Source organism: Nannobrachium achirus, assembly GCF_963921795.1.
Source record: "Nannobrachium achirus genome assembly, chromosome: 3".
NCBI classification, from domain to species: Eukaryota; Metazoa; Chordata; class Actinopteri; order Myctophiformes; family Myctophidae; genus Nannobrachium; species Nannobrachium achirus.
This window is the reverse complement of record NC_137812.1, coordinates 4,740,053-4,756,602: the sequence shown is the minus strand read 5'-3', so window position 1 is coordinate 4,756,602 and position 16,550 is coordinate 4,740,053. Positions and strand designations below refer to the sequence as shown.

The 16,550-nt window shown below is 42.5% G+C and overlaps 1 protein-coding gene across 1 annotated transcript in view; it reads right to left on the bottom strand.

The window, feature by feature from the left end:
• Nucleotides 1-14,114: 14,114 nt before the first annotated feature.
• LOC308281588 (uncharacterized protein) overlaps nt 14,115-16,550 on the bottom strand; it is a gene marked incomplete at its 3' end in the record, with an annotated part of 28,830 nt that continues 26,394 nt past the window's right edge. The window contains exon 12 of the mRNA XM_080721814.1: nt 14,115-14,131. Coding sequence (XP_080577940.1) covers nt 14,115-14,131 — 17 coding nt within the window. The remainder of the gene's footprint in view (nt 14,132-16,550) is intronic.

Sequence of the window (16,550 nt, the reverse complement as noted above, 5' to 3'; positions counted from 1 at the left end):
TACAATATATTTTATGCCCATACATGGAGATCCCTATCTGAACCAGCCATACAGATACATGGAGATCCCTATCTGAACCAGCCACGCAGATATGGGCCATGCCTTTCCCATCTGGCCAGTGATGTATATATCAGTGATATTAGGGATACCCATATATGGACTGTCACTGTGATATCACCTGTGATGTCACAGTGACAGTATGAATATCCAGGGTTTGACCTTTGATGAGGTGATGTCACGTGACATCAATTCCTGTACGGACAAGCTATGACATTTCTCATGGTATACTGCAACCTTCGGTCGCAACAACAACAACAGAGGGAGGGTGATACTGTAGACTAGTACATTATATACCATTGTGATAGGGGTTTAGTAGTGATGCAACATTTGATTCAAACTAAACCATCTTATCTATCTATACTATAATTTTGCGAATGTCTGAGTGAGTGAGTGTCTGTCTGTCTGTCTGTCTGAAACAGCGTTTCTCCTCAGTGGCTGGAGCAATTGATCTGAAATCGCATCACCATTAGCATATGAACACACCTAACATAACTGTGAAGCCCGTTTGTCACTTTCACAAATCATATACTGTATATTAGCATTTTTATGGTGTATCTACTATCTATTCTGCATCTAGCATGAGGCACATCTATTCTGCATCTAGCATGAGGCAACATGTTTAACCAGCTCTCTCTGTGTGTGTGTGTGTGTGTGTGTGTGTGTGTGTGTGTGTGTGTGTGTGTGCAGGCAGGCGGGTGTGTGCGCAGGCGGGTGGGCGGGCGGGCTGGGGGGGGGGTTAGCCATTAAACGAAACGGTATTTCTTACATTGATGCTCCTACATATTATCATGCAAGCACCAGTTAAAGTTACTTTCCATCCCTCATATACTGTATGCACAGTGCACATCCCATAACCCACACACTGCACATCATTTTGGAGCTCATATCTTTGAACGGGTAAGGGCTAGTTATATAAAAACGATTTAAATCGGGAGAATTGAAAAATCTAAACGAAACTAAAGCAGTGCTCTTCCGAGCACAGGTCTCAGCCAGGTCAGGTCGAGATCCCAGCGCAACAAGACCAATGGCCAGCCATCACGCAAATCCACCCCCCACCGGGAAAACGTAATCGCTTCTAGCCAGAGCCACAACTTTGTTCATTTAATGAATTTACATTTAATGGTTTACTAGTCTCATTTCATCTTTTGTCCAGACTTGCCGCAGCTTCCTGTGAGTAACGAGGAGGCTTCCTTTCAACAGCAGGAGAGGAACCCCATTCTGGAGGAACCAGAGCCTCCGCAGACCAAAGATAAACCCAAGGAGCTGCTTCCAAAACCAGACGGTGCTTATGGGTCAATGTTTAGAGTAGTATTGAAACGTCTAGAACTTGATGAAAACAAAGCGCCCCTAGCCAGCACCTCAACCGAACACGTGAAAAAACACCCCGATAATATAGAGGACTGTGAAGCATCTCGACCAACTAGTGACACACAGCTCCTCCCTTCACCACGTTTTGAATCTGATGCTGAGGACAGTAAAAAATCAAACAAGACACGCGTGGAAGGCCAGACATTGGCTTTGAGCGATACGCTCTCCCAGGACCCGACACCGCCACCCACGACGAGGTCTGATACAGGGAAGAAGAAACACTTCGTTTGTGCAGAATGTGGTGCCAGCTTTGCTCAAAGTAATCACCTCAAGTGTCACAAGATGATCCATGCAGGGGTAAAACCCTTTAGTTGTCCAGTTTGTGGCATGGGCCTTTGTCAAAAAGCTGCTCTGAGGATACACATGAGAACTCACACAGGTGAGAAGCCCTACAGCTGTGCAGATTGTGGCGCCCGCTTTAGTCAGAGATGTTACCTTAAGAATCACCTGCTGGTGCACACAAGGGAAAGGCCCTTCAAGTGTCCAATTTGTGGCAAAGGCTGTTTTCATGCAGGTGATCTGAAAACACACATTAGGACGCACACAGGTGAGAAACCCTACACTTGTGCCATGTGTGCTAAAAGCTATGCTCGGCTGGAGGAGCTGAAAGCACACATAAGAGCTCACAAAGGAGAGCAACCCTTTAGTTGTACTCTTTGTGACAAACGATTTAACCACCTCCCGAGTCTTAAGAGACACATGAGGTGCCATGCAGGTGTGAAACCCTATGTTTGTACTATTTGCTACAGGCAATTTAGTCAAAATGTACATATGAAGACACACATGAGGACCCATACGTCTGAGAAACCCTTTCCTTGTGAAGTTTGTGGACAAAGATTTGCTCAGACTTCACATCTGAAGACACACATGAAGACTCATAAAGGGGTGAAAGATTTCTTTTGCACTGTGTGTGGTAGTGGCCATTACACCATGAGTGACCTGAGAAGACACATGAAAACTCATACAGGAGAGAAGCCCTTTAGTTGCAAGCTTTGTGGCAAAGAATTCAGGCGAATGGCCCATGTGAATTTACACATGAGGACGCATACGGGTGAGAAACCCTTTTCTTGTACGGTTTGTGATAAACCGTTTAGGCAAATCCAACATCTGGAGGCACACATGAGGACCCACACAGGGGTGAAACGCTTTAGTTGCACGGTTTGTGACAAACGCTTTGGTCAGATGAGTGATGTGAGGGTCCACATGAAGGTTCACAAAGCAAAACAATAATAGTTGTAGTTTATGACAAAGGATGGGGTCAAATGATTAGGTCAGACGAGCAATCTTAAAAAAAAGTAGAGGATGTCGTCAAATTAGTTATCTGGTTGTGTTTAGGAGGATCTAAAGCACTTTCCATAATTTCTAGTATTATATGGCACTGGCACTGGCATGGATTTTCGAGGGTTAGAAATATAGTTTATAGGGGTCTTTTTGCATTGAGGGGACACTGAAATGTTATGGCGGTTATTAAGCAACGGCTAATCAATGGGGAGCGGGTCATTATTGACAAATAAACCCAGACGAGATTGATTCTACCCCGAAGGGATTGTTTATCACGCTTATTATGCAGATAACTAAGGATTTAATTGCTTACGTTAATGAAAGTATTCCATTAATTTATGCCAGGTGTGTTGTGGTCGCCTCGGAAAACAACGGGCGTGTTGATAAAATATAATCAGTATTCAGTTACTACATTTTCTATTTCTCACTTTCAGTCTTGGGTATCGTTTATTTTTTAAGTAACTCGTTAAGTTACATCGTTATTGCCATTAAAAAGTAACTTATGTTACTCCGTTACCAAATGAGAAAAGTAACTTGTTGGGTTACGTTACCGACCATTAAAACCCACCTGCGAGGGAGTTTGGTAAACAAAATAGAGTGCAGCCTACCGGAGTGCCGTGTCAGCTGTGGTGGCTGCCTGCAGCTTCAACGTCAACATGGATAATGTAATCAGTTGATATATCCTTTCACCAATAAATCCAAAAATAGTGTGAATCCTTCCACAGCCTTACTAAAGGGCTTCTCTCAAGCCCTGCCATGTTGTGCGCGACTGTAAATTAATGTAAACAAGACGCGCACAAGTTCTCCTAATCTCACCAAAATAATGTAATTAAAAAAATATATAAAGGGGCGTGGCCTAATGGCGCAACAGCGCCCCATACAAAATTTCAACGCAACAGCCCCACTATACGGTTTCACCCACAAGTATGAAAATCGGTACACACCTGTATCATGTCCGGACTCACAAAAAAGTCTCTTGGCGCCATGTCCGAAACCAAACAGGAAGTCAGCCATTTTGGCTAATTAGTGGCGTTTGGCGTATTTTTGTCCGTTTTCACGTGTTGCACTTTAACGAACTACTGCTAGGGGGTTGATCGGATCAACTTTAGATTCACTCTGCATACACAAGACAACTTAACGATGAAAAGTTATCAAAAATCTTGAGTTTTCGTGAAACGGCGTCAGTGTGGCGAAGCGTCAAACTTCCTTGGCCAAACAGGAAGTGCCCTTAACCAAACAGGAAGTGCCTCTATATCTCATGAACCGTTTGTCGTACAGAGGTGTGGGTGGTGTCATATGACTTGATTAAGAGTCCTTAACCATATTGGTGCTTCTTTCACCAAACGGGAAGTGCCCTTTGCCAAACAGGAAGTGCCTCTATATCTCATGAACCGTTTGTCGTACAGACGCGTGGGTGGTGTCATATGACTTGATTAAGAGTCCTTTACCTTAATTGGCGCTTCCTTCGCCAAACGGGAAGTGCCCTTTGCCAAACAGGGAGTGCCTCTATCTCATGAACCGTTTGTCGTACAGACGCGTGGGTGGTGTTATATGACTTGATTAACTCATTGAATGCCATTTCAAGATGGCCCCCAAGTACCAGACTGCCACTATCCTAGATTTCTAGTGCACGGATCAATTTTTAGTGCACGGATCGTGCACGCCCATGCACCATATATGCATCATATGTGTAGTACTTTTTAACAGCTTTCAAACAAAAAAATCCGCTTGGAAATCCGTTCAGGCATTCATGAGATAGAAGCCTTCAAAGTCAGACAAAACAAACACTGCCACCTTCCAAATTTCTAGTGCACGGATCAATTTTTAGTGCACGGATCGTGCACGCCCATGCCTAGATCATGCACCATATGTGTAGTACTTTTTAACAGCTTTCAAACAAAAAAATCCGCTTGGAAATCCGTTCAGGCATTCATGAGATACAAGCCTTCAAAGTCAGACAAAACAGCCATTTTTGACATTTTGAAAGATGTGTTTGTTACGGGGCTAAACATGCAATTGCGCAATTGCGATCATGCCTAATACATTTGAGGCATTTTTAGAATTTTTTTTTTTTTTTTTTAATTTGAAAAAAAAAAAAAAAAAAAAAGATCAAAATGGCTTCCAACTCGGGAAACTCGGGCTGTGGCAGCCTGGGAGTACTGTAATAACTCGTGAAACTCGTGCCTTGGCAGTCAATGAGTTAAGAGTCCTTTACCTTAATTGGCGCTTCCTTCGCCAAACGGGAAGTGCCCTTAGCCAAACAGGAAGTGCCTCTATATCTCATGAACTGTTTGTCGTACAGATGCGAGGGTGGTGTCATATGACTTGATTAAGAGTCCTTTACCTTAATTGGCGCTTCTTTCACCAAACGGGAAGTGCCCTTTGCCAAACAGGAAGTGCCTCTATATCTCATGAACCGTTTGTCGTACAGACGCGTGGGTGGTGTCATATGACTTGATTAAGAGTCCTTTACCTTAATTGGCGCTTCCTTCGCCAAACGGGAAGTGCCCTTTGCCAAACAGGGAGTGCCTCTATCTCATGAACCGTTTGTCGTACAGACGCGTGGGTGGTGTCATATGACTTGATTAAGAGTCCTTTACCTTAATTGGCGCTTCCTTCGCCAAACAGGAAGTGCCCTTTGCCAAACAGGAAGTGCCTCTATATCTCATGAACCGTTTGTCGTACAGACGCGTGGGTGGTGTCATATGACTTAATTAAGAGTCCTTTACCTTAATTGGCGCTTCCTTCGCCAAACAGGAAGTGCCCTTTGCCAAACAGGAAGTGCCTCTATATCTCATGAACCGTTTGTCGTGCAGACGCGTGGGTGGTTTCATATCACATGATTAAGAGTCCTTAACCTTAATTGGCGCTTCCTTCGCCAAACAGGAAGTGCCCTTCGCCAAACAGGAAGTGCCTCTATATCTGATGAATTGTTTCTCGTACAGACGCGTGGGTGGTGTCATATCACATGATTAAGAGTCCTTAACCTTAATTGGCGCTTCCTTCGCCAAACAGGAAGTGCCCTTCGCCAAACAGGAAGTGCCTCTATTATGTCATGAAGCATTTGTCATACAGACGCATGGGTGGTGTCATATGACTTCATTAAGTGTCCTTAACCTTAATTGGTGTTTACTTCGCCAAACAGGAAGTGCCCTTCACCAAACAGGAAGACTTCATTAAGAGTCCTTCACCTTAATTTGTCTAACTTAGCCTCGTCCCCTCTTCTGATTGGCTGTTGCCCCTTTTCCCCCCCGCCTATTTATTGCAAATGTTTTTCTTTTCCTTTTTCCTTTTTAATCTATGGGGTTATTATCTGTAGCTATAATTATACTTTTTATTTACATATCTTTTCCTATTTCTTTCTGTAATACTTTTTTTCCCCGTACGATATGTTGAGGGGATTGTTTTAAATCATGATGTGGAGGGGTTTCTTTTTGTCCTAAATTTTTCTAATTTTGATTTTGTGTATTGCTGGGTCATATTTGTGTTACTGGTACTGAAAATACCAATAAAAATGATATGATAAAAATAAAGTCTTCTTATATTATTACCATTACATTGAAAACCTAGCAACATCACAGAACAAGTTCACAGAGTGTCACTTCGTGTGGCACTGGGAGAATTGTACACCACCTATTTTGGAAACATCTTGAAAGTATCTCTTATCTTCTTGTGTCCCTAGCACAACACATTTTCAGATGAGGTTCCACGGCCAAATATATGTATATATCAATTTGGGGGTCCTTCTCATTTTGAAGGCATTTGTATTTTGTAAGTGTGCAGCATTTGGGCCAAATATTAAATGCATAATTTAAAAATGTATTGTCTATCCAAGGTGGTAAGATTTTTTGTTCATTTAATGAATTTACATTTAATGGTTTACTCTCATTTCATCTTTTGTCCAGACTTGCGGCAGCTTCCTGTGTGTAACGAGGAGGCTTCCTTTCAACAGCAGGAGAGGAACCCCAGTCTGGAGGAACCAGAGCCTCCGCAGACCAAAGATAAACCCAAGGAGCTGCTTCCAAAACCAGACGGTGCTTATGGGTCAATGTTTAGAGTAGTACTGAGACGTCTAGAACTTGATGAAAACAGAGCGCACCACCTAGCCAACACCTCAACCGAACACGTGAAAAAACGCCCCGATAATATAGAGGACTGTGAAGCATCTGAACTAACTAGTGACGCACAGCTCCTCCCTTCACCACGCTTTGAATCTGATACTGAGGACAGTAAAACATCAAACGAGACACATGTGGAAGGAGAGACATTGTCTTCGAGCGATACGCTCTCCCAGGACCCGTCACCCACGAGGTCTCAAACGGGGAAGAAGAAACACTTCGTTTGTGCAGAATGTGGTGCCAGCTTTGCTCAAAGTAATCACCTCAAGTGTCACAAGATGATCCATGCAGGGGTAAAACCCTTTAGTTGTCCAGTTTGTGGCATGGGCCTTTGTCAAAAAGCTGCTCTGAGGATACACATGAGAACTCACACAGGTGAGAAGCCCTACAGCTGTGCAGATTGTGGCGCCCGCTTTAGTCAAAGATGTTACCTTAAGAATCACCTGCTGGTCCACACAAGGGAAAGGCCCTTCAAGTGTCCAATTTGTGGCAAAGGCTGTTTTCATGCAGGTGATCTGAAAACACACATTAGGACGCACACAGGTGAGAAACCCTACACTTGTGCCATGTGTGCTAAAAGCTATGCTCGGCTGGAGGAGCTGAAAGCACACATAAGAGCTCACAAAGGAGAGCAACCCTTTAGTTGTACTCTTTGTGACAAACGATTTAACCACCTCCCGAGTCTTAAGAGACACATGAGGTGCCATGCAGGTGTGAAACCCTATGTTTGTACTATTTGTTACAGACAATTTAGTCAAAATGTACATATGAAGACACACATGAGGACCCATACGTCTGAGAAACCCTTTCCTTGTGAAGTTTGTGGACAAAGATTTGCTCAGACTGCACATCTGAAGATACACATGAAGACTCATAAAGGGGTGAAAGATTTATTTTGCACAGTGTGTGGCAGTGGCCATTACACCATGAGTGACCTGAGAGTACACATGAGAACTCACACAGGAGAGAAGCCCTTTAGTTGCAAGCTTTGTGGCAAAGAATTCAGGCGAATGGCCCATGTGAATTTACACATGAGGACGCATACGGGTGAGAAACCCTTTTCTTGTACGGTTTGTGATAAACCGTTTAGGCAAATCCAACATCTGGAGGCACACATGAGGACCCACACAGGGGTGAAACGCTTTAGTTGCACGGTTTGTGACAAACGCTTTGGTCAGATGAGTGATGTGAGAAAGCACATGAAGGTTCACAAAGCAAAACAATAATAGTTGCAGTTTATGACAAAGGATGGGGTCAAATGATTAGGTCAGACGAGCAATCTTAAAAAAAAGTAGAGGATGTCGTCAAATTAGTTATTTGGTTGTGTTTAGGAGGATCTAAAGCACTTTCCATCATATCTAGTATTATATGGCACTCTAGATTTTCGAGGGTTAGAAATATAGTTTATAGGGGTCTTTTTGCATTGAGGGGACACTGAATTGTTATGGCGGTTATTAAGCAACGGCTAATCAATGGGGAGCGGGTCATTATTGACAAATAAACCCAGACGAGATTGATTCTACCCCGAAGCGATTGATTATCACGCTTATTACGCGGATAACTAAGGATTTAATTGCTTACGTTAATGAAAGTATTCCATTAATTTATGCCAGGTGTGTCGTGGTCGCCTCGGAAAACAACGGGCGTGTTGATAACATAATCAGTATTCAGTTACTACATTTTCTATTTCTCACTTTCAGTCTTGGGTATCGTTTATTTTTTAAGTAACTCGTTAAGTTACATCGTTATTGCCATTAAAAAGTAACTTGTTATGTTACTCCGTTACCAAATGAGAAAGGTAACTTGTTGGGTTACGTTACCGACCATTAAAACGCACCTGCGAGGGAGTTTGGTAAACAAAATAGAGTGCAGCCTACCGGAGTGCTGTGTCAGCTGTGGTGGCTGCCTGCAGCTTCAACGTCAACATGGATAATGTTATCACGTTGATATATCCTTTCACCAATAAATCCAAAAATAGTGTGAATCCTTCCACAGCCTTACTAAAGGGCTTCTCTCAAGCCCTGCCATGTTGTGCGCGACTGTAAATTAATGTAAACAAGACACGCACAAGTTCTCCTAATCTCACCACCCGGTGTTACACCAAATTTCGTGACCTGTCATGAACTGTAACCACAGCCTGCAACACATTTCTGGTCGATCACCCTTTTCCGTGTAAAAATGCAGGCCATGCATTCATGCATGCCTCCTCAGGCTCTTCTGACAGAGAGAGAAGAGCTCATTCATTCAGCAAACGGCGGAAATGTGTCAGATGGATTATTTTTTCTTTTGTGGCAACAGAAATAACAGGGAATTATCGGTCTTAAATGTAAATTATTAACACCATTATTTTTCGGAAAATTTGACTGGTAACGATCCTACTAAATTGCAAAAGTAACTCCGTTACCACCAAACCTAACGGCGCAACGTAACGTTGTATAGCGCCGTTACACCCAACACTGCTCCCTTTTTTTCTCACGTTTTCAAAAATATTCTTGAGAGCAATGATTTCGCTGTAAATGACATTGTGTGTTTGTTGGGACTACGTCCCAACGTCACAATGCGGAAGTCTCGGTAGGTGAGTCAGTATGTTACAGTATGTGTCTCCAAAGACGAGCGGTGAGGAGAGAAATGCCTTTATTTCTGTATGTGTGCTTATTTGGGGAAAGCAGAAGTGTGAGGACCCTATTAGCCCTATTCACGGCCCGCCCACTCAGCAAATTTCTCAGCATCCCCTGGGTGCTGACTTCAATTTAGAAGGGGAAACTATAACATAAATAGCTGGACTTAAAGCCAACAAATCATTATTTCTAACGGCAAAGTAAATTATAATGCTTTGTGCCTTGTTTACTATCTTATGTTCTTGATCATGCTAGCCGTATTTTATACTTTACTATTCGGAAATTGCATTAAATTTGCGATTTCTGTGCTAACTCTATAGGCTTATAGTAGGATTTTCCACCTTCAAAACGGGACTTCAGCACCCGGGGGATGCTGAGTGGGCGGGTCGTGAATAGGGCTGATTGTATTTGCAAAGATTATTATTCCGCTTCTTCCGCCGAATGAATCGGGTTTATGAGGCGCCAAATGTACTCCAAAAGTTGCGCAATTCTGCACGCACATCACAAGTGGCGAAAAATTAAGTAATTAAAAAAATATATAAAGGGGCGTGGCCTAATGGCGCAACAGCGCCCCATACAAAATTTCAACGCAACAGCCCCACTATACGGTTTCACCCACAAGTATGAAAATCGGTACACACCTGTATCATGTCCGGACTCACAAAAAAGTCTCTTGGCGCCATGTCCGAAACCAAACAGGAAGTCAGCCATTTTGGCTAATTAGTGGCGTTTTGGCGTATTTTTGTCCGTTTTCACGTGTTGCACTTTAACGAACTACTGCTAGGGGGTTGATCGGATCAACTTTAGATTCACTCGGCATACACAAGACAACTTAACGATGAAAAGTTATCAAAAATCTTGAGTTTTCGTGAAACGGCGTCAGTGTGGCGAAGCGTCAAACTTCCTTGGCCAAACAGGAAGTGCCCTTAACCAAACAGGAAGTGCCTCTATATCTCATGAACCGTTTGTCGTACAGAGGTGTGGGTGGTGTCATATGACTTGATTAAGAGTCCTTAACCATATTGGCGCTTCCTTCGCCAAACGGGAAGTGCCCTTAGCCAAACAGGAAGTGCCTCTATATCTCATGAACTGTTTGTCGTACAGACGCGAGGGTGGTGTCATATGACTTGATTAAGAGTCCTTTACCTTAACTCACTTAGCGCCGAGCGACTTTCGGGGCGACTAACTAATGATGGCGTTTAGTGCCGAGCGACTCGGAGCGACTTTTATATAAAAGCATTGTTTAAGCTTTTAATTTGGGTTGATAGACGGAGCGGAACGGTTAGCTTACCTTCGACTAGCATACAGATGAAAACCGTGAAAAAAAAGGATACGATTATGACGTCACCTTTAAGCCATAGCTTCCTGTTTACGTAGGCCTCTGTTAGCCGCTAGGCTCAATGCAAACCATCCGACCCTCACGTAGCTTCACTAGGTCGGATTTTGATTCGGAAACTTTCTGTGTGGCATCTATATACGTTCCGATGCACATACCAATGGTGGTTTGAGACGATCAAGCACGAATTGAGCAGTATTGAGCTCAAATGGCGGCCCGCGGCCTGTCCATTGAATGTCAATGGAGAGCATGTCATTGTACCATCCTGTTATGTCCTGAACCTCGTTTTTTATTCTGACTTAACATGGGACCATGGAAAGTCTATGGGCTATGGCTCACTCTAGTGGTCATCTTGTGGCATTCGCAGGCACGTGTACCTGGTTATGTAATGTGATTTTGGGGATTCAATATAGCTATTTCCTGGCGTTATAAGCGCAGATTCATATTGAAATCTGGCTCGCTCGGCGCTAAGTGAGTTAATTGGTGCTTCTTTCGCCAAACGGCAAGTGCCCTTTGCCAAACAGGAAGTGCCTCTATATCTCATGAACCGTTTGTCGTACAGACGCGTGGGTGGTGTCATATGACTTGATTAAGAGTCCTTTACCTTAATTGGCGCTTCCTTCGCCAAACGGGAAGTGCCCTTTGCCAAACAGGGAGTGCCTCTATCTCATGAACCGTTTGTCGTACAGACGCGTGGGTGTTATCATATGACTTGATTAAGAGTCCTTTACCTTAATTGGCGCTTCCTTCGCCAAACAGGAAGTTCCCTTTGCCAAACAGGAAGTGCCTCTATATCTCATGAACCGTTTGTCGTACAGACGCGTGGGTGGTGTAATATGACTTGATTAAGAGTCCTTTACCTTAATTGGCGCTTCCTTCGCCAAACAGGAAGTGCCCTTTGCCAAACAGGAAGTGCCTCTATATCTCATGAACCGTTTGTCGTACAGACGCGTGGGTGGTTTCATATGACTTGATTAAGAGTCCTTAACCTTAATTGGCGCTTCCTTCGCCAAACAGGAAGTGCCCTTTGCCAAACAGGAAGTGCCTCTATATCTCATGAACCGTTTGTCATACAGACGCGTGGTTGGTGTCATATCACATGATTACGAGTCCTTAACCTTAATTGGCGCTTCTTCGCCAAAAAGGAAGTGCCCTTCACCAAACAGGAAGTGCCTCTATATCTCATGAACCGTTTGTCTTACAGACGCGTGGGTGGTGTCATATGACTTCATTAAGAGTCCTTAACCTTAATTGGCGTTTACTTCGCCAAACACGAAGTGCCCTTCACCAAACAGGAAGACTTCATTAAGAGTCCTTCACCTTAATTTGTCTAATTTAGCCTCGTCCCCTCTTCTGATTGGCTGTTGCCCCTTTTCCCCCCCGCCTATTTATTGCAAATGTTTTTCATTTCCTTTTTCCTTTTTAATCTATGGGGTTATTATCTGTAGCTATAATTATACTTTTTATTTACATATCTTTTCCTATTTCTTTCTGTAATACTTTTTTTCCCCGTACGATATGTTGAGGGGATTGTTTTAAGTCATGATGTGGAGGGGTTTCTTTTTGTCCTAAATTTTTCTAATTTTGATTTTGTGTATTGCTGGGTCATATTTGTGTTACTGGTACTGAAAATACCAATAAAAATGATATGATAAAAATAAAGTCTTCTTATATTATTACCATTACATTGAAAACCTAGCAACATCACAGAACAAGTTCACAGAGTGTCACTTTGTGTGGCACTGGGAGAATTGTACACCAGCTATTTTGGAAACATCTTGAAAGTATCTCTTATCTTCTTGTGTCCCTAGCACAACACATTTTCAGATGAGGTTTCACGGCCAAATATATGTATATATCAATTTGGGGGTCCTTCTCATTTTGAAGACATTTGTATTTTGTAAGTGTGCAGCATTTGGGCCAAATATTAAATGCATAATTTAAAAATGTATTTTCTATCCAAGGTGGTAAGAATTTATGTTAATTTAATTAATTTACATTTAATGGTTTACTCTCATTTCATGTTTTGTCCAGACTTGCCGCAGCTTCCTGTGTGTAACGAGGAGGCTTCCTTTCAACAGCAGGAGAGGAACCCCAGTCTGGAGGAACCAGAGCCTCCGCAGACCAAAGATAAACCCAAGGAGCTGCTTCCAAAACCAGACGGTGCTTATGGTTCAATGTTTAGAGTAGTACTGAGACGTCTAGAACTTGATGAAAACAGAGCGCACCACCTAGCCAGCACCTCAACCGAACACGTGAAAAAACACCCCGATAATATAGAGGACTGTGAAGCATCTGAACTAACTAGTGACGCACAGCTCCTCCCTTCACCACGCTTTGAATCTGATACTGATGACAGTAAAACATCAAACGAGACACACGTGGAAGGACAGACATTGTCTTCGAGCGATACGCTCTCCCAGGACCCGTCACCCACGAGGTCTCAAACGGGGAAGAAGAAACACTTTGTTTGTGCAGAATGTGGTGCCAGCTTTAGTCAAAGTAATCACCTCAAGTGTCACAAGATGATCCATGCAGGGGTAAAACCCTTTAGTTGTCCAGTTTGTGGCATGGGCCTTTGTCAAAAAAGTGATCTGAGGATACACATGAGAACTCACACAGGTGAGAAGCCCTACAGCTGTGCAGATTGTGGCGCCCGCTTTAGTCAAAGATGTTACCTTAAGAATCACCTTAAGGTGCATACAAGGGAAAGGCCCTTTAAATGTCCAATTTGTGGCAAAGGCTGTTTTCATGCAGGTGATCTGAAAACACACATTAGGACGCACACAGGTGAGAAACCCTACACTTGTGCCATGTGTGCTAAAAGCTATGCTCGGCTGGAGGAGCTGAAAGCACACATAAGAGCTCACAAAGGAGAGCAACCCTTTAATTGTACTCTTTGTGACAAACGATTTAACCACCTCCCGAGTCTTAAGAGACACATGAGGTGCCATGCAGGTGTGAAACCCTATGTTTGTACTATTTGTTACAGACAATTTAGTCAAAATGTACATATGAAGACACACATGAGGACCCATACGTCTGAGAAACCCTTTCCTTGTGAAGTTTGTGGACAAAGATTTGCTCAGACTGCACATCTGAAGATACACTTGAAGACTCATGAAGGGGTGAAAGATTTCTTTTGCACAGTGTGTGGCAGTGGCCATTACACCATGAGTGACCTGAGAGTACACATGAGAACTCATACAGGAGAGAAGCCCTTTAGTTGCAAGCTTTGTGGCAAAGAATTCAGGCGAATGGCCCATGTGAATTTACACATGAGGACGCATACGGGTGAGAAACCCTTTTCTTGTACGGTTTGTGATAAACCGTTTAGGCAAATCCAACATCTGGAGGCACACATGAGGACCCACACAGGGGTGAAACGCTTTAGTTGCGAGGTTTGTGACAAACGCTTTGGTCAGATGAGTGATGTGAGAAACCACATGAAGGTTCACAAAGCAAAACAATATTAGTTGTAGTTTATTACAAAGGATGGTGTCAAATGAGTAGGTCAGATGAGCAATCTTAAAAAAAATAAAGAAACAGCAGCTGTGGTCAAATTAGTTTTTTGGTTGCGTTTAGGAGGATCTAAAGCACTTTTCATAAATAATGTATTTTCTCAGTTGCATAAATGGCTCTGTAGATCTTTCAGTGTTAGAAAAATAGAGTTTATAGGGGTCTTTTTGCATAAAGTATTCCTTCATTTTTGCCAGGTGTGTCCAGTGCGACGCGGTCGCCTCGGAAAACAACGGGACGTGTTAATAAAATATACTCAATATTCGGTTACTATAATTTAAAAAGAAAATCTCCCTTTTTTTACTCACGTTTTCAAAAGTATTCTCGAGAGCAATTATTTAGCTGTAAATGACATTGTGTGTGTGTTTGTTTACAAGGCTGCCATGTTGGATATGGAACAAATTCAAGGAACATAGATTGATTTAAGCCAGGTGACTTTGGGCGGTCTGTTATTGAGTTCAGCGTCATTATTCAAACATAACTGATGAATTCAGTTATTTGACCAATCAGAATCAAGCATTCAACCAAGGGGTAATTACTAATTAACAGTGAGCCATTCATTGTTGGGAAAACCCAAACAGAGTGACTTGAGGGTGGCCGTATTCGACTGGTGCAGGCGTAATTTTCACACATTTAGTGTTGTTGGTTGGTATTGTTTCAATGCCAAATGATCTTGTGCCTATTTAGCGCTCATGGGAGCACTTGTTTCTTCATTAATCCTATTCATGATAATACAAACTACAAGTTGCCGCTGTTACAGTGTGTTTCTCCAAAGACGAGCGGTGAGGAGAGAGATGCTTTTATTTCTGTATGTGTGCTTATTTGGGGAAAGCAGAACTTTTCTTTGTTTAAATGTACTAATTTATCTTATATGTATTCCTTTTTCCCCCCGCATACAGTATTTATTCAAAATGTTTATCTTTTCTTTTTTCATTTTTAATCCATGGGGTTATTATCAGTAGCTATAATTATACTTTTTATGTGCGTATCTTTTCCTATTTTTTTCTTTAAAGTTATACCATGTAACTTTTTTTATAAAACAAATCTTAAAATGGTGCTAACTGTTAAATCGCTAAAGTTTTAGAACCCCCACTCCGTTATTTTCAGCTTCAAAAGCCTTCTCTTTATATGTTTTCTATGAGCCGTGAGGGGGGGAGAATTTCGCGGAAAAATGACGTCATCATACTACCGGCCAATCACAGCGAGGGTTATACACTGCCGGCCAATCACAGCGCATCTTGGAGTGGGGTCGCTAGGGTGGCCATATTTGTAGTCTCCCGTGTGTCTCTACTCGGGTGCACGGTGAAGACATGGGTGAAGGAGTGTATCTCCGGAATGGCTGAACGCACAGGAACCAGGGACCCCTCAAAAGATAGATCTCGGCGAGGTGGAGGCAGACGTGGGGGTGTGAGAACCGAAAAACGGCCGAAAGACGCGGACGCGACCGAGGTTTGCTATAGAGCTACTGACCACAAGTTGAGCAACTTACACAGTATAGCTTTAATACTTGTTTTGTCTGTAGGATATGTTGAGGGGATTGTTTTAAATCATGATGTGGAGTTGGTTTATTTTTGTCTTATATTTTTCTAATTTTGATTGTGTGTATGGCTGGTCATATTTCTGTTACTGGTACTGAAACTACCAATACAAATCATAAGCTAAAAAAAAGTCTGTTTATTTTATTGTCAATTTAATATTACAATACATAGAGTACAAATACCTCTCCTCCTGTAGAACTTCATGGGCTCAAAGCAAAGGTTTAAAAATAAAAGAATATCATAATTAAGATTAAAGGTGATACACCATGCATTTAAAAAGTATTTGTCATATTGTTTATGTCCCATAAACGTTTTTCAAAAGGTTTGAGGCTAAATTACCACTCCTGAGTCCTGAATAGAGCCTCTCTCATTTTTGAATGGCTCTGAGCATTTTCAGCTGCAGTACCACCTTTGGCCTGAACTGCTGGGGTTTGCTCTCAGATGTGCGCTGTGTCTAACTAGTTGTTACCTTGTAAAGTAAACTATCACATTAACAAACAAATCATTTTGTTCAGATGTTGTTATGTCAATCCTTTGAAGACTTTGTTGTTGACTTGACCATAATCTAGAAGCATTTCGTCATTTTAACCACATGAACCCAGCTGGGACTAACATTCGCTGCGGCAAAGATATTGAGTGTATAGAGTAGGAAGGGGCCTAATTTAAATGCCTGGGGACTCCCGTCAACTATAAGTAGAATATATAGTTGCAG